This window comes from Fukomys damarensis, unplaced genomic scaffold, assembly GCF_012274545.1.
Source record: "Fukomys damarensis isolate Sample0158 unplaced genomic scaffold, DMR_v1.0_HiC HiC_scaffold_10, whole genome shotgun sequence".
In the NCBI taxonomy this organism is placed as follows: domain Eukaryota; kingdom Metazoa; phylum Chordata; class Mammalia; order Rodentia; family Bathyergidae; genus Fukomys; species Fukomys damarensis.
Window position 1 is genome coordinate 17,067,346 of NW_022900922.1, and position 22,513 is coordinate 17,089,858.

Below are 22,513 nucleotides of genomic sequence, written 5' to 3' on the forward strand. Positions count from 1 at the left end.
TGCGGGGCCGCGGTCTGCACGAAGAGGAGCAGTAGCAGCGTGAGCCGGGCCCACGCGCCCATCGTCCGGGCACGGCCTGCCAGTGAGGTCGGGGACCCGAGTGACCCAAGAAGTCACCCTGGGCCGTGGCCAGGCCCTGGGATGCCTGCCGAAACTTCCTGACTAGGGCGATCCCTTTCCGGGACATCTGGGGAAAGAGACCAGAACCAAACTTTCCCCTGCAGGCTGGAGTGACCACTGGTGGCGCCCTCCGAGCCCCTAAATTCGTCGCCGGGCCTTGAAATCTGGGGGGTGGGGGGTAGGGCGAGCATCGTTCCTTGGGAAAGCGTATCTTACAGTTTTCGGATTGATACAGTCAATATTTAAATATTACATTAAAACCTCAATGATTAGTTTTCAGAACTTTTATTTTTAATCTAACGTGACAATCTTGACTTAGAATTACAAGGTTTTTTTTCTGTTTAACATTTTGATTTTGGGGCCGAGGATTTATCTCAGTGGTTCTGCCTCCTGCCTTGCAAGCGCAAGGTCACTAGTTCTATCCCTGGTTTAAAAAAAAAAATAGATTTTGTCCTTTGATTAAAATTAAATACTGAGATTATCACATCAGATTTTACTGAAAAGCTTTTGCAATTTACATAACTTAATTACTTGAAGACTATGTCACAAAGTTGCTAGCACATTGGAAAATTAAAAAGTAGGTCCTGCTCTTGCCTTGGGACACTGATTTAACTTGTTTGGGTGCGAACCTGGACACTAGAATTTTATTTACTTATTTGTTTTTCAGCTTTTTGAGACAAGGTGTCGCTATATAGTCTAGGCTGGTCTCAAACTCGCGGCCATCCTTCTGCTTCAATCTCCCCAAATGCTGTGATTACAGGCCTTTGCCAGCACGCCTGGCAGGGCACTGGGATTTTAAAAGCTTCCCTCAACTCCCCAAAGTTGAGGAATTCTTCGTTAGACATTTCAAACTGCATTAACAAATTTCATACATTTGATTTACTTAATTCTTTCAGCCTCTAACAAATTAAATGAGCAATACTTTTCTAAGCACATTTTGGCAATTTAAGAAAAAAAACTAGGCAATTGGGGTTTCTTTACTGTAGGCAAATAAATGAAATAAGACTGAGAAAATGTTCAGGATATTGGGGTTGGTTATACTATTTTTGTACCAGCTTTATTGAAATATAATTCAAATGCCATATAATTAAATTAACCTATTTAGAATGTAAAAGTTAGTTGGCTTTACTATATTTGGAGAGGTGTGCAACTACTACCACAATCAGTGTTAGAGCATTTCCCACTCCCCAGAAGAAACTTTGTCCACTGAGACCTCACCTCGCAAATCCCTCTCCATCTCCACTAGCAACCACTACTGTACTCTGTTAAGGTTTTCCACACAGAGACTCATACAAAGTGGTTTGTGTGTGTGTGTGTGCCCTCGCAAATCCCTCTCCATCTCCACTAGCAACCACTACTGTACTCTGTTAAGGTTTTCCACACAGAGACTCATACAAAGTGGTTTGTGTGTGTGTGTGTGTGTGTGTGTGTGTGTGTGTGTAACTTTTCATTTAGTGTAAGGTTTTCTTGTATGTTTTTCGGGGACCAATAATGTTCCTTAGCAAGAATGTATCTCTCCACATTGTATTTATCCACTCTAGTGATGGACTTTGACGTTGTTTCCACTTTCTGTTGGGAATAATGCTGCTATATACATGGGTGTACAAGCTTTTCTGTGGATTTAGCTTTCCTTTCCCTTGGGTATCTCTAGAAAAGTTGTTGGGCTATATGGAAACTCAATTTAACATTTTCAGGAATCTTCACACTGTTTTCCAAAGTATCTGTATGATTTTACCCTTCCATCAGCAGTGAGTTAGAGTTCTGGTTTCTCTACATTTTTGCCAAGCACTCTTTTGTCTATTTTTGTAATTCTAGCCATTCTGAGTGACAAGTAGTAACTTGTGGTTTGGATCTGCATTTCCCTGATGAATACTGAGGTCGAGGCTCATTTTACCTGCGTGTTGGCCATTTGTAAGTCTTCTGAAAATATTCATTCACTTTCTTGGCCTGTTTAGAAAAAATTGAATTGTTTTTTAAAAAAATATTCTGGATATGAGTCCCATATCAGATATGTTATTTGGAAATATCTTCTTTAATTCACTGGTTTGCCTTTACTGTCTTGAAGGTTTTCTTTGATGTGTAGACTTTTAAATTTAATTTTGATAGAATAAAATTTACCTTTCTGTTTTTCTGGTTACTTATGTTTTTGGTGTCATGTCTTTGTCATTGCCAAATCCAGAGTCACCAATATTTACAAGTATGTTTTCTTGTAAGAGTTTTATAGGTTTAAATTTTTAATTTAGGTTTTTGATACATTTTGAGTTTATTTTTTTGCATATATGGAGGTTAATTTTACTTGTCAATTTGACTGGATTAAGAGAAGCTCAGCTAGCTAGTAAGACATTATTGCTGGGTGTGTCAGTGAGGATTAATCTGAGAAAAGATTAGCATTTGAACAAGTAGATTGAATAAAGAAGACTACCTTCACCATTGTGGGTAGGCACCATCCCGTCCTTTGAGAGACACACAGAACAAAAGGCAGAGGGGAGGGTGAATTTGCTCTCTTCTTCTTATGAACTGGATCATTTTTCTTCTTCTTTGAACACAGGAGTTCCTTCTCCTTGGCCTTTTAGGCTCCAAGACTTAGTTCATTCTGTATTGCTATAGCAAAATACCTTAGGTTACTGAGGGGTGTGTCCTTGAAGGGGCTCTAGGAATTCTGGTCTCCTCCTCTGCTCCCCTCCCCTCCCCTCTCCCTTCCCTTGTTCTATTTTCTTCTTTTCTCTCCCTCCTCGTCTCCTTTTCTCTCACCTTGCCCCTCACTCTCCATTTTCTCATCAAGTGAGCAGTCTCCTTCACCACATGCTCCCACTGACAGGAGGTACAGCTTCACATTAGGCTCAGAGTGACAGGGTCAAGCGGCCATGCTGAAACCTCTGAAACTATGAGCCAAAATACATCTTTTTTCTTAAGTAACTTATCTCAGAGTGATGGCATGCTAACAAACCCAAGTATGATTTGCTGATCATTTTTTTTTTCAACCTGTATATGGGATAGGTTTCATCTAAAAAGCATATGTTGTCTTAACTCTCAGTATGTGTGACTTCAACTCTATTTGAAATAAGTTCCTTGAAAACTTGACTGATAAGATGAGTCACGGAGCAGCAGAGTGAGTCTTTAATCCATTATGATCGGTCTGCTAACAAGAAAAGAGACACAGACAGGAAGGGAAGATGGCCAGTTGGAGATGGAGGCAGGATGTGGAGTTATGCTTCCCCAAAGGAACACCTGAAGCTATCGAAGATGGAAGTGGCAAGGAAAGAATTTCTCAGAGGCTACAGAGGGAACCTGGTGATAACAATACCTTGATTTGGGACTTCTAGCTTTAAAAATATAAGATAACAAATTTTTCTTAATTCACGGGGTTTCTAGTACTTTGCTTTGTCAGCGCTGGGAAACTAGATGCAAATCCTTTTTCTCTTCATAGGCGTTTTGAGACTTTCAAACAGTTTTGCCTCCTGGAAATGTTAATTCAAGGAATTCAGGTCCTGTGCTTTGAAGAGTGAAATTCATTTGAACTGCAAATGAAAGAAATTTCAACATGACAACCTTTACCAATGTTGTTTTTACGCAAAGAATATTGCAAGATTCTTGACTTCAGCAACTGTTACATAATTTTCCTATTCATATATACTAAATCCTCTTGATATAGGGGAAGAGATGTAAAAAACCTATTAGATATCTGAAATGCAAGTTTGTGTTCTCTAAAATTGAAGAATGAATTCTAGGAACAATGGAGGTTAAGAGTAGGAAACATTTATTGATGGAAGGAAAGCTTCTGTCTAAGAGAGACAGAAGGACCAGAAAGTGGGTTGCCCACCCATCTCATGTCTCAAGATGTTTTATACAGCAAAGCCATGTAGTGAGGCGGGTACAAAGTGGAGCAAAACTATAAGACGCGATGGAAAATTACAAGGTAGGCATGGCGGGGCAGGGGGGGACACGACCATGATCAACCAATAAGATCACAAGTACAGTCACCCAGGTAATATTGATTAAGTGGGGATCAACTGGGGGAGCAAGTCACTTAGCAAGCAAACAAAGATTTTCAGTAAGAGTCGGGGTCAGGGATATTTCCTGGAAAGGCATGTTTAAGACCTTGGCCCCTACCCAGGTGATTGATACCTATTTAGAATATCAATCAATCAGTAGCTATTTATCCCGAGGGAAACACAAAAATATAGTAGTTTCTCTCCTTTTACAATTCTGGCCTTCAGAGAATGTGTCTTGATTGTCCTCCATGTTGGCTCCTTGAGGGTGGCCCTAACTGCCTACAAGATATCTAATTAACTTACCTATTTGAGATACTCTCATTGCCTACCCCTAAACATAAACATATACCTAACCTCTAGTGGAGAGAAATGGTGAAATGAAAAGCAGTTACTAAAGGACTGACTAGTGACACAGTTAGAAATGTCAAAAACATGAGCCATTATAAGATATAGATAAATGACTTTTAAAATATCAAAAGTAAGGATTTATAGATGATTGTGATGATGCATGCCTGCAATCTGAATACTCTGGGAAGTTGAGGCCAGAGGATTGCAAATTTAAATCCAGCCTGGGCAGCTTAGCAATTTAGTGAGACCTGTCTCAAAATAAAAGAAATAAAGAGTAGCTGGTGATGTAGCTCAGTGCGAAGGCCTTGAATTCAATCTCTACTACTGGAGGAAAAAAAAAAGACTTCTGTTCAATGAAAGGTACTATGGATAAAGTTAATACACAGCTGACAGAATATCAGGAACATGTCTGAAAGAGATAAAGGATTAATAACTAGAACACGAAGGAACTCTTGTAGATCAAGAAAAAGACCAACTCAAAAAGGAGTGAAAGAATGAACATGAAATTTATATACAGAAAAACCAAAAGCACTTAATTTAAGAAATGCCAAATGATACATCATTGTAGTAGATCAGTAGCAAACTGGAAAGCTGAGAAGAGCCAAGTGATGGTATGGAAATGCTGACGCAGGAATCCTTCTATGGTACTGATGGGAACGGAGACAGGGGCTTCCGCTCCACTCCTGGAATGTTTTCCAGATACTACAACCCATAGAGGTGACCAGTAGGCGTGGACAGAGTGGCTTCCTTTCCTGAGACTGTGGAGAGGTAAAGCAGGGTGACTGCGTCATATGGAATTGGAGGTGGTGGATCCAGTGTTCTCATAGTCAGCTACAAGACTCCACAGGACTCTACTTCAATAAATGAAAAATAGATCTATGCAAACCAACACACTTTCCATAAGACACTTGCAATAAAAATATTCACTCATCTCTTTAAAAAAAGGTTTTCTGCAAGCGAGGGTGGATTAAGAGCGAAAGACAGGACACAAGGAATATGTAAATATATAATTCTTCCCTTTCTCTCACATTGTTCCTGGTAGGAGCAGGTGGCTGGAGCTGGAGGATTAAAGGCCTTATACACCCCACTTGCTGAACTCAGCAAATGGCCAAGTCCGAGTTCTTCCTCCATCAGTGGAGCCTGGAGATTGTTCTCTGGTCTGCGACTCTAGCAGCCAACAGTAGCAGAGAGTAAGCCCCATGCCTTTCCTACCTTTTTTTCTTTTCTTTCCTATCTTTCCTACCTGATTAGAAGAGAGTTTTTCAAAGAATATAATTACAAAGCCTGGCATAGTGGTGCACGCCTGTAATCCCAGTACTCATGAGGCTGAGACAGGAGGATTGCTGTGAGTTCGAGACCAGCCTGGGCTACACAGTGAGATCCAGGTCAGTCTCAACTACATAGTGAGACCCTGTCTCAAAAAACAAAACAAAACAACAACAACAAAAAATATATATATAATTATAGCCTTGGCCAAAGTGCATGCTAAAATGAGCACCAAAGCAGGGCTATTCATGGAGATGGATGAGGACTCTGAAATGAGAAGCAATGTTTGGGTGTATCAGGATGGCATTTCTGACTCCTTTCCACAGCTCACCACATGTTGAATTCCAGAAGCTTTACCTTATTCCCCTACTCAGGTGGATCTGGCAGAACCACATGTACTATCAACCCTGGCAGCCAGGTCTTTACCTTGCTTGACAAGGTCTCATTCAGGCCTCCGTACTCAGCATGGCAGGAATATCTGTCTTCTCCTATGTTCACCCAGCACTGACAGGTTCCATTCCTACTCACCTGGTACCCTCTGTGGTCCAAGTCCAGGCCTTCCTGGTCCCTCAACAAACTCAATGCAGTAGCACAGGGGAAGAGACACAGGGCTTGGTACCACAACACCATGTCCCACAAAGAGGCCTGATGCCTTATCACATACACTGAACATGGCTCTGAGGAGCAAGGTAGAATGAAAAATGAATCCTGAGCTCTCTTCTCCTCAGGGCCGCTTTCTTCCTCCTTCAAGATGTTAGTTTTCTTTGTGTGATGCAGAACCACTTGTAGGCTGGCCCAAAGCCTTAGGCCAACACTTCACCCTCAGCCCTTCACATCTCTGGAAACCTGTAGGGAAGCACAGGTGTTTTAGGATGATATGTGTCACCCCCACCCCAAGAGTTGTGAGGTCCTAACACAATGAATGTTACCTTGTTTGGAAATAAGGCCTTTGCAGATGATCAAGATAAGAAGAGTTCATTAGAGTGGGCTCTAATTCAACATCACTGTTATCCTTACCACAGGGAAAAATTCAACACAGAAACTAATACAGAAAGAACATGGTTAAAAGAAACAGGGAGGATGCTCATTCTAATCTAGGATGCCTATGGCTATCAGGAGCTAGATTTTTCACAAATGGCCTCAGAAAGAATCAACCCTGAGTATACCTTCCTTTAGCCTTTAAAGCCTTGAGAGTTGTGAGCTAATCAGTATTTAAACACCCTATGTAAGGGACTTAGTCACTGCATCCCCATAAAGTTAACACAGAAGGTGCAATGGACTAAGCTTGTACCCCTCACAAAATATTTATGTTAAAGCCCTAACCCCCAATATGATGCTCTTTGGAGATGGGGCTTTTGAGAGGTAGTTTTGGGCTGCAGGTGCAGCTCTCGTAATGTAATTAGTGTCCTTATGAAAAGGACCAGAGAGCCCTCTTTTTACCTGTTTCTAATTCCCTTATGCCATACAGACCAGTCATCAGGGGAGCATGGGTCCAGGGCAGTTTCTCACAAACTAAGAGGGCAGCTCTTACCAGGAACAGAATTGGTCAGAGTCTTGATAGGTGCCCTAGCTTCCAGAGCTATGAGGAAATCAATTCTTATTTTTATGGGAACCAGTGGCAACCCAAGGTGACTGATAGGGTAAGAAAGGATAAATCATGCAATCTGTGCCTCCACAAAAAATCTTTGCTGGAATCTCTGAGAAAAATTCAAATTAATTAAATTATTTTTGAGATTATTTAAAGAATCTGATTAATTGCAAGAGCTGCCATCCTGGAATGTACAACTAGGGAGAAAACCACCCAGCTCACAACCAATGGTGGAGTCTGTTTCCACCTTTTGCTCCAGTCAGAGCATTCTCCCAAATGTCCCTGAACGCAGCAGCTGCTGACCGGAATGCAAGTAGTGAGGCCAATGACATGGGGGCAAACAAAGAAGACCACACAGGAAGCTGAAAGCTTGGTGTCAGGACAGTCTTCCATGTACTCCTGATAATCTCTTCATTGCTATGGTAGCCATCATAGCTTGCTCTGTATGTATTACACCCACTGAGGATCTGCCTATTGAGTATACGTACCTTTGCTTCAGCCTAATATATTAAACATCATTCATGTGAAATGTACAATTGGCTTCATTATTGCAGGAATAGTAACTTTGGTCTTATTAATTTTTATTAATTTATTAATTTTTAATGTCACAATACCCTCAGTTGCTTTAACCTAATCCTTTCAAACTGCTCATTTCATGGACAACTGGACACATTCTGTCAATAAGGCTGGGGGCATTCAACATACTATTGATGCAAAATTACAATCTCAGATTAGCATATTAAAAATGACAGTACTGTGGATAGGTCAAAACTGAGCTGGTACTATGGATGGCTCAAACTGAGAACCTATAGCCACAGCAAGGGTTAGGATGTCATTTTAAGATGAGAAATTTTTGTGTGACGCCATTACAATATAATTCATCAACTCACCCAGGGAAATAGTTAAATAACATCTACAAGGCATTATACATAGTAAGATAATTTTTGATCTGGAACAATTATAAAAAGATGTACTTTCCGTGTCACAACAGACTCAAAAAGTTCATAAGCAGGTACAAGAATGGGATCAATTTGTCAGTGTGTTAGATCAGCTCAATCCATGAGCATATATGAAAGCTCATGTTACAATGTACAATGGATTATCGTGTTCTTAAATCAGTTGGTCTGCTTATATTATTTATAATCTGCTGCCTCAGTGGAAAGATCAAACAGTGCTTAGGAGATGTGCAGCCTCTTCTGACCACGATTCAGCTAATGCAGCTACAGAAACAAAAAGGGGGAGATGTAGGAGACCAGGCCACGTAATCAGCCATAGATACTGAGGTCTTGTTGACCTCTCCTGAGGGGAGGAGAAGGGATGAAATGCTGTCCCCTACCTCATTTGTAGGCAGGGATGAGGATGCCTGCAATGCCCTTGGGGCAGAACAACATGAGCAGAGGGCCAAAGAAAGAATGTTACATATCCAGGTATGGGGTTGTTATGTTCCTAGTTAATCAACTACAGTTCATTGTTCCTTGAATAGCATGTTTGTTATTTTGCCTTGGTCTACTAAGAAAAATGTGACTTACCAAATTCCCTGGGCTCCTGTCCTCACGAGGCAGGGATCCTCTGGTCCTCCTTGCTTAGTAATTTATCTTTATTTCTCTATTCGTTGTTCATACCCCCTAAGCCTGTTTGCAAGCTGGTTCTTCCATGTTTTGTCTTAACACAAAATATCATCATAATGTGTTTGATTCACTTCATCACTTATAATATAAATTTGCATTTGCCTGGAGTTAAAACACATTTACCTCCTCCTTATTGTGATCCTGCCTCCAGACAGATGTGGGGTTCCTAGCCTGATCAGGAAAATCATTGAGGACCTTGCTTAAGTGATGACAGTTGCGTGATAACTAGAGATTTTTGGTCAGATAATAATTTTGGAAGCTACCTAAAATGAATTCTTTAGAAACTGATGGTGTTTTATTATTCTAAGCATTTAATCTCTGAAGAGGCAACTCAGTGTGTCACAGACTCCTCTTCTAGCCCAGATCCCTACAAACAACTGCACCTTACTGAAGTGGCTGAATTGTTTTTCCCAGCATCTGGGTGCAGGGTAGAGCTGTATAAATGATCGCAACCAGACACAACCTTTACCTTGCCTGGTGTCCTGACCAAGGTCATTCTAACAATTGATGGACACACCCTGTGGTCCCAGCTATGGTTATAAAAACATTGTCTGAAGGAACAATGTGCAAAAACAAGAAAAAGAATGATCTGTGAATATTCATGAAGGAGTTAGAAAAAAACAAAACAATTATGAGTGAGAATAGAGGCCTTGAGTCACAACAGGAAAACAACTCCATATTTAGAAAGTGTGGGGAAGAGAGAGAACTATAGTTTATCTTAGGTGAAAAGATATTTCCCTTAAATTATAAAATTTACCCAGTTCTGGCTCTCTATTATTAATGAAAAACAAAAGTAATTTGGCCTCCTGTGTTGAGTTTCTGATCAGGAAGCAGATGTCTCTTCCAAGTTGAAACATGAATTTTAATCTCCTTGTCAGTTTTCAGACTAGAAAACAAATGGCATTGAGGTTCCTTTTCTCATTTTTTTGTGATTTTGGCTAGGAGTTATGGACCTTTCCTTTCCTGCTTCTCCTAGGGCTCTAGACCAAGCCCTGTCTGACAGAACTCAAATTTATTCACCATGGATGAATCCCTAGGAACTAAGCCTTGGTGATGGGTTCTGGTTTTTCAGACTGAGAGGTGGTATGAAGGGGTAAAGCTAGTCTTAAAGATTCCATTAGAAGGACAGTTACCTAATTACACCAGAGGTTTCATGCCAGGTTGCCTTTGGCTGATTGAGCTATGGTCATGTAGAGAATGTGGAGGAAAGAAGAACCTGAAAAAACAATGCACTCTTCAGATAACGACTTCTCCAACATGGAGGATCCTCTCAGGACAGCAGAGGACCCCACCTACAGCCACCCAAGGAATTTGTGATTTCTCTCCAGTGAGATTGTGGGTCAAGACCTTAGTGTCCTAAGATCCTGTAGCTGGGCCACGTTCTCTTCTAGGGCTAGAATTCTTGACAAGTAATTCCCTACTCAAAAGGCACAGGAATAGATGGGGCTTCGGTTCTATTTAATCTGAATAAAGTAGAAGGAGTTACCTAAATGAGCAGAAACAGAGCAGTGAGGCCCAGTGGCCTGTCTTAGCATTTTATTCTCTATCTTTCCCTAGGCTTCTTCTTATGTCTTCACAAAGCTGTGTGCTAAACATTTGTCTTCATCTACAATTTAGCTGTTTCCTTTCTTTGCTATTTTCTTTCTCCTGTACTTAACTCAACGTACAACTTCTAACTTTGCAAATGGTTCTGACAATAAGGAAACAATGTACCTCATGACAGGCCTTTGTCTGTCCCCCCTCCCCCACCATGTTTTTGCCCGGAATCATAGGCTGTTTTGTTAAAGCTACCTGAACTGCAAATGTAAAGGTTCAAGCATCCTAACTGCAAATGTAACTATATAAACTGCAAGGTATTCTGACCTGATATTACAACATGTTGTTTTAACTCTGCCTGTCTGCTTCAATAAAACTGCTTGCCCAAGGGCCGGGGATTTAGCTCAGTGGTTCCATTGCCTGCCTTGCAAGTGCAAGGTCCCGATTTTGATCCCTGGTACCACAAAACAAAACAAAACAAAACTGCTTGCCCAACAAGTGAACCCAAACTCCCTGTCCAATAGATCTCTATATAAGGTTATTTCCATTTCTGATTGGGGCTTGGATTTCAGAGTGGGAACTCCTTTGGGCTGGCTGGTGTGATACAAGGTTCCCTCCTTTTTGCAACACACATTCAGATAGCTGTAACACTTGGCTGTAATGCTAAACTGGTGCACTTTGCTGTAACATTGAAAGCCAGGATTTCTAGATCTCTTCCAGACAGAAACTCTCCCCTTTTTTTCCCATTATAATCCTACTGCTCTGAGACTAATCAGCACAGGATATACAGTTGCTTCTACCATAACATAATGTACACATTCCAGAACACCCAGTAGTCTTAAAAACAGCAACAAAAAGCCCAAAACATTAAAATCAAAGGGATTTGTGAGAAAATGGATAAATAAAATTGTTTAACATGTTTGCAAAAGGAAGATGTAATGACCTTACGTACTCAGGAAAGGTCTTTAGTTAACTTAGAAAATTGCACTCATGTTAAATTGATTTAGTCACTATAGCATCATCTCATAAATGCCAAGATAATCCCTTAGTAAGCTAGAAACTGAAGCAACTTTTTCATATCCTTTTGATTCTTATTTTTATCTGCTCTGGGAAGGATATATCTTTGGGTCTACTAATGAGTATATATATTTTTGCACCTTGAGAAAATTTTAAAAAATGGCCAAACACTGATATTATCAGAATTCTGGGAGAAGTGAAAGATATTGAAGCTGAAAAAGTATTTGAAAAAAAGAATCCTGAAAATTTCAGAATTTGGTAAAAGACACAAGCCTGCTGATTCAAGGAGGAGAGTAAACCCATATAAGATAAACACAAAGACACTCATGCCAAACACACCACAAACTTCTGAAAACTAAAGACAAAGACAAAAAAAAAAAAAAAATCTTGACAACAGCCAAAAAGAAAGCACTTATGAATAGGGGAATAAGGTTGGACTGCTTATGTGAAAGAATGGAAAGAAGAAAAAAAATGAAAGCAAGAAAGGAAAGAAAAGGAGAAACAAAGAAAGGGACAAAGGGAATGGAAGGAAAGAAAGGAAGAAGAGGCACCTATTTTTTAGATACCAAAAGAAAAAACTATATTCTATATTCTTTAGGGCAAGCTACCTTTAGAAATGAAGGGGAAATAAAAACATTCTCAGAAAAACAAAAATTAAAGGAATGTTTTTCCACCATTAAAGAATGATGAAAAGAAATTCTGGCAGCAGCAATGATAAAGATTCCTGGAAGAATGGAAAAAGGTTAAAAATATGGGCAAGAAAAATAAACTATTCCTTCTCTTTTTATTTAGTTTCTAAATCATATTTGATGATTAAAACAATCTCTGCTGGTTCCGGGAGTTGTGCTTAATTCACAGCTTACATTCGTGACACATGGAAGTCGCTTCTCTGTGAGGCTATTTCTATACCTTTATTTGGTAAAACTCATCTTCCTTTTTTGGTCCTACCCTTTACATATTAAGGAGTAATGTTTAGGAGTAATTAGTTCCCCTGCTCAACAGTTGTTTGAGGAAGTTTAATGATTGCACCCTCGTGAGCATCTTGTCTGTTTCACAATTTCCGTTTCAGGGATATGCTGACTCCCTAGGCTCTGTTTGCTCAGGGCCTTTACTTCTGCCTTATGGCCTTTCCACACTGTCATGGTCAGTTGTGGGTAATGATTACTGTCCATCAAAATACTCTGTATTGGAAAGTATTTTAAATCTGCTGAGTAATACAGTGTCAGTCCAAAGTCAATGATTCACAGGTTCCCTGGGACCAGCACTTTAATTTGTTTGTGCTGTACTTGCACAAACAATATCCTACATTGCAAATACCTTTGGGCAGCAAAAATGGAAGCCAAAGCAAGCCTGTTTCATAAATTATTATTCTTCAGCAATTCCATTAGTCCTAGAAATTGTAAAAGTTAAAACAACACTGTATCATTTTTTTTTAACCTAAAACTCTTGAAAATTACTAGTTAACAATTGGATATTTAAAATAAATTAATTTGCATCTCTGATTTTGAAGCTGAGAAATGATAGTTGGATGTCTCTTTTGTTGGATATTTATTTATTTATTTATTTTAGTTTTTTGAGACAGGGTTTCACTATGTAGTTGAGACTGACCTGGAACTCACTAGGTAGCCCAGGCTGGTCTCGAACTCACAGTGATCCTCCTGCCTTGGCCTCCCGAGTGCTGGGATTACAGGTGTGCGCCCCCACGCCCGGCTTTGGATTTTTATTTTTTTTAACAACCTGGACTTTGGTGCAGCTTGCTTTTTTTGGTGTTGTTTGGAGTTTGTTTAAGGGAATGTGTGTTACAATAAAGGCGATGGGTTGATTGTGAGCATACAATAAAGTTACAAATCCCTAAATCTCTTTATTTTTATTGGTGAATAATCACCAGTAAATTTATTATTATTATTAGAATTGATATAATTTAATCAGGTTATTTTTTGTTTCTATCAGTCTAGAGCCAGTTTTCATGTGACCATCTTTGCAACGCAGGGCTCTTCTATCATCCTCTTCACTGTGGTCATTTTACTTTAATATATAAAGAACTAATGTAATATTTTACAGATTTCTTTCTTTAGAAGCAATATTCAAAAATTTCCTTTAAAATTATTTAGCCTCCATGCCTAAATAACTTAATTCTGCTCCCCTTTCTACATCCACTCTGGCGTCACTGTTATCTAACTTTCCCTTTGTCCCTACTTTCCAGCAGCACCACAGAGGAGCCTGTCCTCTTTCATTTTTGGTCTGCAAGCCCAACACCTTTCTGTGCTTATTGAAGGTGCTGAGGAATCTTTGCAGAGTGAGTGACACAGTCAGTGTTTGTTCTAGTTGTCTGTCTTGCCCATAGAATTCCTAGTCTCTTGGCTCCCCAGTGCTTCAGAATTATTATCTGTCAAATAATAACTTCTCTGAACTGAAAAAGATAGGAAATGTAGTGTACAGTTGGGTTAATAATTACTTAGGGTCAGGAGGACTTTGAAATATACCGTATTAGTTTCTAAAATGAGCATTCCTGTTTTGGAGTGCCACCTTGTGTTCATAAGGAAAAGAGCAAGATATATGATGGATTGTGATTCTGAAGTGATGTGAATTCCATGCAGGGTATATTTACAATAGTAAAAATATCTCCATCTAAAACTTACTACACAGATTATTAAGTAGTTAGTAGTTGGGAGTGTATCTCAAATATAGAAAGACAAAAGTCTTATCCTGTTCAACTTTAGTTCAATTGGCACATTAATACATTTATATAAAGTTATAATCTTACATACACAGTATATGCATTTAATAAGCTTTTACATATGTAAATATTAATTAAAGTCTTCAGGACTTCTTGGCAGAGTCTTAATTCTCAGACTCCACTTCCTTATAGAGAAGTGCTTATGACCCATAGTAGTTATCTTGTATGTTTGTAGTTGGAATAGAAACTACATTTTCTAGTGAATATAATGACTGCAGCACAGGATGGGCTCAACCACCCTCCTAATCTTTTTAATTAGTATTAGAGACACATAAAGCAACAGTTACAGAATTGTGCCACTAGTTTATGTACAATATTGTAAAACCATTTTTATTAATTCTCTCTTGTATATAATCACACTTAAAATATTCTAGGCATGATTCTCTAACAATATTAGCTGACTAATCCTCAAAACAACCCATGAAAACAGTGATATTACCTTGATTTTACAGATGATACAACTGAGGTGTAGAGAAGTTGATTAACTCGTCCAAGTTACAGAGGTGGAAATCAGCAAGACTGAATATAACAGACAACCCCAGATTTGAGACATGATAATTAATCTTTTGACCAATATAACATGCTGCCTCTGTGTTTTTTCCTGTACATAAAAAATGAGGAAAATATAATGCTACAATTAAACATTAAAAAATAGAATGTATGTATTAAGGGGAGCATAGCTGTACAAACTTTTAGATGAGCTAGCATAGTAAGAATTTGGTCTCAATCAGAAGGTTTGTTTAATGTGAACAGACTGAGGTGAAGTCAGCTGTGCGTGCAGAATGGGCAGTGCCAGGGCTCTTCCTAGGTAGTACCCAGTTATACCTGCTGGCCGTCATAAGTATGCACAGGGCTGTGATGCAGCAGGCAGAATGGAGTGAACATGTCACATTGTTTTCACAAGCTCGAGTAATGGGCAAGGAGTGAGTTCCCACATCAGGCTGGGATAGAACCTCACATGAGAGTGAGAGTGATAGTCCTGGATTATTTGCTCACCTGTCACTCCCAATGCACACAATCACATGCATGATGCATGCACACATACCTGCAAGAACATATGCATTCTCTCCTCTTTTCTCTAATGGCCTAGCTCCGTCTCTTCTTGGTAGGATATGACCTTTTAGATATCGCTAAGAAACCCACACACAACTGGTAAAAAATGAGTGAGCTTGTTGGACTCAGATTTCTATCATGCACCTCCAAATTAAGGGAACTACAAGCTTTTTCATTCAGCAATAAAACCAGAGGGTGTCATAGTATGAGGATTTAAAAGGAATAAACTTTCAATGATTGGGTGATACATGCTTACAGGTCCCAGGAATGGTTTCATGTTACTTAATTTCATCTTCACCATATTCCTAAGCGGGGAGGCTGTATTCTCATTTTACAGAAGATGGAAATAAAGGTTGAACAGGTAGGTCACCCACTTCTGGAGTACAGAAATTGGAATTAATACCAACCTGCTTGTTTCAAGCTGTGTCTTTCCCTTCCTCTGCATCACCAGTCCAGCTGTGCCTGCCACCTGCAGGCGCCCTTACAAGTTCAGATTTTCCTGGACCTGTGGGGATCTGACTAAGCCAGTGAATGTGGAACTTTTTCATTGGCTTTGTAGAATTTTTTAAGACTATAAACCTATAGTATAAATATAAAAGAATATAACCCTGTCTCAAAAACAAACAAACAAACAAAAAACCCAAAAACAGAAAATTGCTGAGTTATTTGCAAAAATGGTTTATGAGCCTGAGCAACAAACAAACAAACAAACAAACAAACAAACAAAAAAACACAAAACAACAACAACAACAAAACAACCTAGAGAGTTTGGAGCAAAACTCTGATAGTCCCTTCATGCATATTTTTTTCCATGGGCCTCCTACATTGACAGTCTCAGTAGACCCCAGCTGACCCCAGCTGTCATTTTCCATTCTGAAACAGGCACTGCTAGTGAAATGGCTAGTATTATTAGCTTCATCCCTTGATGGGCCAGGTAAAAGTAGATTTTAATTACTTGAATTTGGGCCAATAACCTTAACCCCAGCCAGTTTTGCCACTCTCTAATCTTCTGTCTCATTGAAAGTTCACGTCTGGGCAATGTATTTGTTTGTTTGTTTTTGTTTTTTGAGACAGGGTCTCACTATGTAATTGAGACTGACCTGGAACTCACTATGTAGCCCAGGCTGGTCTTGAACTCACAGTGATCCTCCTGCCTCAGCCACCCGAGTGCTGGGATTACAGGTATGCGCCACCACGTCCGGCACATCTGGGCAATTTAGCAAGACTCTGTCTCAAAAACATAAGATTGAGGCGATAATTCAGTGGTAGAGCAGCCTTGGGTTTGAATTCCAATATTGCAAAAAACAAAACAGAACATAACAACAACCGCCCCCCCAAAAAAACCTAAATCAAACCAAATCATCAAGCATGAAGTTACTTTCACTAGCATCAGCTGTGGTGTTTGTCCAGTTTGGTGGTATTACAGACAAATGAGTCAGATGGAAATATTATAGGGAGGGAGATAGTGTTAGGTCCTCGAGAAGGTCAATTCAAAGGTGAAACTCACCACAATGGTGACTGGAGACACATTGGCTGAAAACCAGACCTCAAAATAAAGACAAGATGACTACACCTACATACTTCCTCAAAGAATAAATACTGGGCCTCATAAATCTAGATAGACATCAACCACCCTGGTGGGTGACCAGAGACCTCTGGACCCACAACTTTCTAGGAGAATCTTTGTTCTTTCCATCCATGCTTGTTATGTGACTTGTTTCCCAATTGGACCACTATTATTTAAGTGACTGTCCTTGTAACCTTATTGGTTGATCATGGCTGTGGCCATGTGGTACCAGTGGTGTCGTGGCTACCCACTTGGGACCCCTCCTGCCCTTCAGGAGCTTTCCCATCAATAAATATCTTCCTACTTTTAACCTCTGTTGTTCCTAGGCCTCATTCTTCGATTTCTAGAGAACAAAAACTTGACATATCATACAGTTAACAGGTTGGGAGTTATAAATATTTCATATTTCATCTCTGGTATTATTTCCTGTAATTGTAGCTACCAATCACATGTGGTCATCAAAAACTTGGAATTGGACTGATGGGAACTGAAATAATGTTAAAGTGTAAAATACAAGATGGTGAAGCTTTACTATTTTTTAAAAAGAACATAAACTATCTTGTTACAAATATTTACTATATGTGGAACTAATACTATTTTGTTACCCTAATTTAAAATATATTAATATCACCTGCTTCTTTTTACTTTTTTCAATGTGACCACTAAAAAAATTATGTATGTAGCTCACATTTTGTTTGGTTTCTAACAATGACTTTCAGGATAAGATGACCTCTAAATAGGCTTTTCAGATAATTCTGAAATAGGGCTTGGAAGGACATGAAGAAAATTTTTTGCCTTGCTTTTAAGTTTTGCATAATTTTCTCAACACGGCTCACAAGGGATCTGGAGGATTTTTTATATCTCTGCCTCTCAGTTTCACCATTACCAGGAGGTTTGGGGAAAAATCCTGGGTGGCCGGTTTGAGGGCTGGATTAGATATTTGCATATAAATAGACATGATTTTTCTTGATTCAACATAAATGTTTGTATCAGAAAACTGAATCACAGGAATCAAATTTATACACTGGTGTGTAGTGATTTATAGTGAAGAGAAGACCTTACAATCAAGACCCCACCCAGGTGTAGTCCTGGAGAATATGAACACTTAGCTCAGTTTCAGATGAGGAGGGGCCTCACTGTACATAGAATGAGGGCAGTGACATTTTTTTTCTTTAAAACATCAGTATCATGAAGGTGCTTCAGTTGTTTCTATACTTTGAATACTTTCTCACAATTCCCATCCCAGAATTTACTCAGAAGGAGGCCAGTCTAAAGTAGTTTTCTGCTGCTGATTCATCCATCCCTAATCTCATTAGGCTCTTAATTCTCAGTGGGCATAAACAGTAGTAGACAGTTTTTTCAAATGTTAAATATTATTCAGTGAAAGCATGGGGTCATTCTTAGTCTAAAAGAATATGCTTTGTTTTTCAAACATTAGTGAACTCAATTTGTATAACCCTTTTGACTTTACTACAATCTAAAGCTGACACTTTTAACATCCATTTTCATGCAGATATATATTTGAACAAAAATTTCTGATAATTTTAATACTTTCCTAAATCTAAGCACACAATTATACTAAATATATACGTAGAACGTTTATTCTGCCTTTTGTCTCAAAGAAGAAAAATGAAGTTAAAAATATGAAATAGTAAAGCTTAGACTAGCAAATCAAACTTTAGAATAGAGTACAGATAGCTAGGTTTTAGAGAGGATGAGAAGTGACATTGAATTCATAAACCACAGATGGTATAACATATATTCTAGTACTTTCTGTTTAAAATTTCTTGTCTTTCTGTTTAAAAATTTGTAGGTTTTTTTCTATTGCCAAGCTATGGTTTACCTAAGTAAAAGGTTTGTTTTATTAAAGTCAACTGTTTTATTCCCATCTTCGGGTTCCCAGTTATAGAGCGTTCTTCTCTACTCTGATATAAATAAGATATTGTTACTGGAGTAACTTAGAATTTTCCTAGATTTAAATTCATCTCTATATTGCAGGGATTTTATATATTTTAGACACAAAATAGACACTTTATATAAATAAACAAATGAATGTATGAATGCATGCGTGTTTTCTTTGAAAGCAGATCATCTCAATGTCTGTAGCTGCCAAATCGGTTGGGGACAGTTTAAGTGTCCTTGGCAGGCTTAAGGGGCCTGTTTTCTTCTTTATTACCTCTATTCTCCAGAGCAGACCCCCTGCCTGTACAACTCAGAGGGGATCCGAAGAGCTTTATAAACGCAGGCCAATTTCTTGCTTTTAGAGGTGAAAAGGATGCCCCGCCCCCACCTATGAAAAGAGAGAATTGATAGTTTCAACGCCTTTAAATCAAAGATTGAAGTCCCTAATCCCCCACCACCCAGCCCCACTACTCCAGGGTTTATGACCCCCTTTCCTCATACCCTCAATACTCTGGACTGGCCCTGGAATTCCTTGTCCCACTTCACAGTTACTGTGGCTCTGTACGAAGAAGTCACCCATACCTGTGTTACTTCCCTTTCGAAGAAACAAAATTATCCCGAAAATTCGAGTGGAAATCATTTCATTTTTGTCCCTAAATTAAGGGAAGGATGTGTCTAACCACTCCTGGGAAAAAGAACTTTGAGAGGCAAAGGAGCGACCAGGTAATTTAGAAGAAAAACAGAAAGTGGCCTTTCATAGCCATGAACTTCCTTTAGAGTTGGGGGATTTGGGGATGCCTAGCGCAGTTGTCTTTGAGGTTGTGGGGAAAAGAAATGAACAGCACAAAGCTTGAGGCTTCAGGGAGCCTTTTCTGATCAAATTCAGGTGATTTGGTGAGGGGCATTTTAATATTTTCTCTCTTTTGTGAGGTACAACAAACACAACTCGAGCGCAGCGCCGCGGCTTGAAGGCTGCCAGCCGGGCGGGCGGCGGGCGCACCAATCAGCGCGCGCCTGCGCTCTATATATACAGCTTCGGCGGCGCCGCCCCGGCACCGCGTCCTCGAACCTCACGATGTCCGAGATCGCTCCAACTGTTGCGCCTACCTCCGCGCCCCCGGTGGAGAAGGCCCCCGCTAAGAAAAAGGCTGCTAGAAAGCCTGCGGCGGCTCGTCGCAAAACGACCGGTCCCCCGGTGTCCGAGCTGATCACCAAGGCCGTGGCCGCCTCAAAGGAGCGCAGCGGGGTGTCGCTGGCCGCGCTCAAGAAAGCGCTTGCTGCCGCCGGTTACGACGTGGAGAAGAACAACAGCCGCATCAAGTTAGGTCTCAAAAGTCTGGTGAGCAAAGGCACCTTGGTGCAGACCAAGGGAACCGGCGCTTCCGGCTCTTTCAAGCTCAACAAGAAGGCGGCTTCTGGGGAGGCCAAGCCCAAGGCCAAGAAGGCGGGCGCGGCCAAGTCCAAGAAGCCCGCGGGGGCCGCAAAGAAGCCCAAGAAGGCTGCGGGCGCGGCCGCCCCCAAGAAGAGTGCCAAGAAGACCCCCAAGAAGGCGAAGAAGCCCGCCGCGGCTGCTGCTACCAAGAAGGTGGCCAAGAGCCCCAAGAAGGTTAAGGTTGGCAAACCCAAGAAGGTCAAGAGCACGTCCAAGGCTATGAAGCCCAAAGCTGCCAAGCCTAAGGTTGTCAAGCCTAAAAAGGCCGCGCCTAAAAAGAAGTAGGCTGCTTGCTTGTTCGGCCGCTTCTCCAACCCCAAAGGCTCTTTTCAGAGCCACCACTGATCTCGGGATAAAGCGCTGACACTTGTTTACTCCTTGCTCTGCTGAGGCGTGTCTGCCGGCTCGGTGGGCTGATCCCCGCTTTCCCGTCCCTCAGCCTTGTTGGCGCGCTCCCCAGCTTCCCGTACAGAGACCGAAATTTTCTCCCGTGGTTGACTTGGGATTGCAGCCAACCCCGCCCCACGCTGAACTGCGGGAACCAGTTATGTCGTCTGGATTGAACCAAGGGGGATTCGAAAAAGTTCCGCTCTGAGCCTGGGTTGGCCCTCGTGTGCGCGTTATCACTGGGGTCCCTGTATGGAAGCCAAGAGTGGGCTGTTGCAGCAGTCAGACGTGCAGCAAAGTACTCAGAACTGGCTCCGCCGACCTTGTGAGGACGGTGAGAATGGGCAGCTACACCCTGCGTCTTTGCCCGGGAGGGGGCGAGTTAAATGTTGCCCCGGTTTGTGGGGGGGTGGGGGTGGGGGTGCGTCAGGGGTTTTCCTTGTCCGGAGTCGGGTCCCGAGATAGGAACTGGGCGCCGCGAACGGAGTTTCCTTCACTTAATTACTTTTAAGGGGGGCACGATCGTTGGTCTTCCCTTTAAATTTAGTCTTAAAACTTTGATGTTTTAAAATGCTTATTTGTGCATCTAAACATTTCTATGCAAAGCAGAACAGTTAACTGCGTAGACTCGATGCCTGTTTCCAATAAAAGGCTTTAGTTTTCCTTAGCAGTGTTTTTTGCCTTCTTTCATAACCGCGGAATTTCTTCTGAACCCAGAAGTTCATGCTCTTGTTTTTTTTCTGTTGAATACAGATTTTGATGGGATGGAAATTACAAGAACTGCAGTTTTAGGAGACCTAAGGCTGAGTTTCCACAAGGGTAATCTAGTGTGTGTTAATTCCCCTTTGGAGTTAAGCACTAGGAAGAGAGGGAGGAGGGGAGGAAATGCTATGGTTTCGTCCAGTTATTTTGAGTTAATCATCCCCCTCCCCGCAGTACTGGGGGTTGAACTGAAGGCCGTTGCTCAAACCACATCTCCAAATCCTTCTAAATTATTTAGACAGGATCTCATTAAATTGTTAAAGGATCAGAGCTGGATTCTGTCTTGGAGTCTTCCTGCCTCAGCCTCCAAGAGTGCCAGTATTACAGGATTGGGCCACCCCTCCTGGCTTTGTGTTGATAATTGTACATCAACATTAAATAATTGAGCTCTCTTTTAAGTCAGAATTCGTACATGGCTCTATTCACATCTGTTAAGATCATTTATGAATTCTGATTCTGCATCTCCATCATATTTTGGATTTCACCTTTGTCTTAGTCTGAATTCCCTCTAGAGTAAATCTTGGACTTATTTTATTAATTTGGTCTTTTTGGCCATTTCTAAGGTAGGATAAAGCTGTTTTAAATATTGTTCAGAGCCTTGTCCTCAATGCTTATACTTGACATAATAGGTACTCACAACAGTAATGTTATAATATGACCAGTAGCCAATAGGAAAGAAATCCCTCACATTGAGCCCTCCAACCTCCCTTCATCACTCATTAAAATCCATTAATTGTTTTAGTAGGATTGTGTTAAGTTTATAGATTAGTTTGTGGGGATGTAATTTTTTTTTATTTATTTAAGTTTGAGGGTTTTTTTGTTTTTTGTTTTCTGGTACTGGGAATTGAATCCCTGCAGGCCCACTGCACTGAGGTAAATTCCCTGGCCTCCACTTTCCCCTTCTTTTTGAGACAGAGCCTTCAGGATTTGATCAGGCTGGGCTCAAACTAGTGGGCCTCCTCCCTTAGCCGCCCACAGTGCTGGGATCACAGATTTTGCCGCCATGCCGGGCACTTTAGCATTCCTTGCTGTCTGTGTTCCTACTTTGTCTTTGTTGCTGTTGGAGATGGCCAACATGCATTTTAAATTCCTTGAGGGCAATTTCATAAAGCACACATTAATGCTACTCAGTTATTGAAGAGGTCTCTGCAAATGAATTAGTTGTAGAGCAGTTCTGT

The 22,513-nt window shown here is 40.6% G+C and overlaps 2 protein-coding genes across 2 annotated transcripts in view; one reads left to right on the forward strand and one right to left on the reverse strand.

Annotated features, from left to right (window-relative positions):
• The window catches only part of Hfe (homeostatic iron regulator), a 6,800-nt gene extending 6,539 nt beyond the window's left edge, over positions 1-261 (reverse strand). The window contains exon 1 of the mRNA XM_010623096.3: positions 4-261. Coding sequence (XP_010621398.1) covers positions 4-62 — 59 coding nt within the window. The 5' untranslated portion in view covers positions 63-261. The remainder of the gene's footprint in view (positions 1-3) is intronic.
• Positions 262-19,795: 19,534 nt separating this feature from the next.
• Positions 19,796-21,240, forward strand: H1-2 (H1.2 linker histone, cluster member). Its single transcript, XM_010622992.2, has one exon. It carries the CDS (start codon positions 19,830-19,832, stop codon positions 20,469-20,471), a length of 642 nt encoding a protein of 213 aa, XP_010621294.1. The 5' UTR covers positions 19,796-19,829; the 3' UTR covers positions 20,472-21,240.
• Positions 21,241-22,513: the final 1,273 nt, after the last annotated feature.

What these genes read in the sequence shown, in the direction of transcription:
- H1-2 (XM_010622992.2), top strand. Translation starts at nt 19,830, where the DNA reads ATGTCCGAGATCGCTCCAACTGTTGCGCCTACCTCCGCGCCCCCGGTG.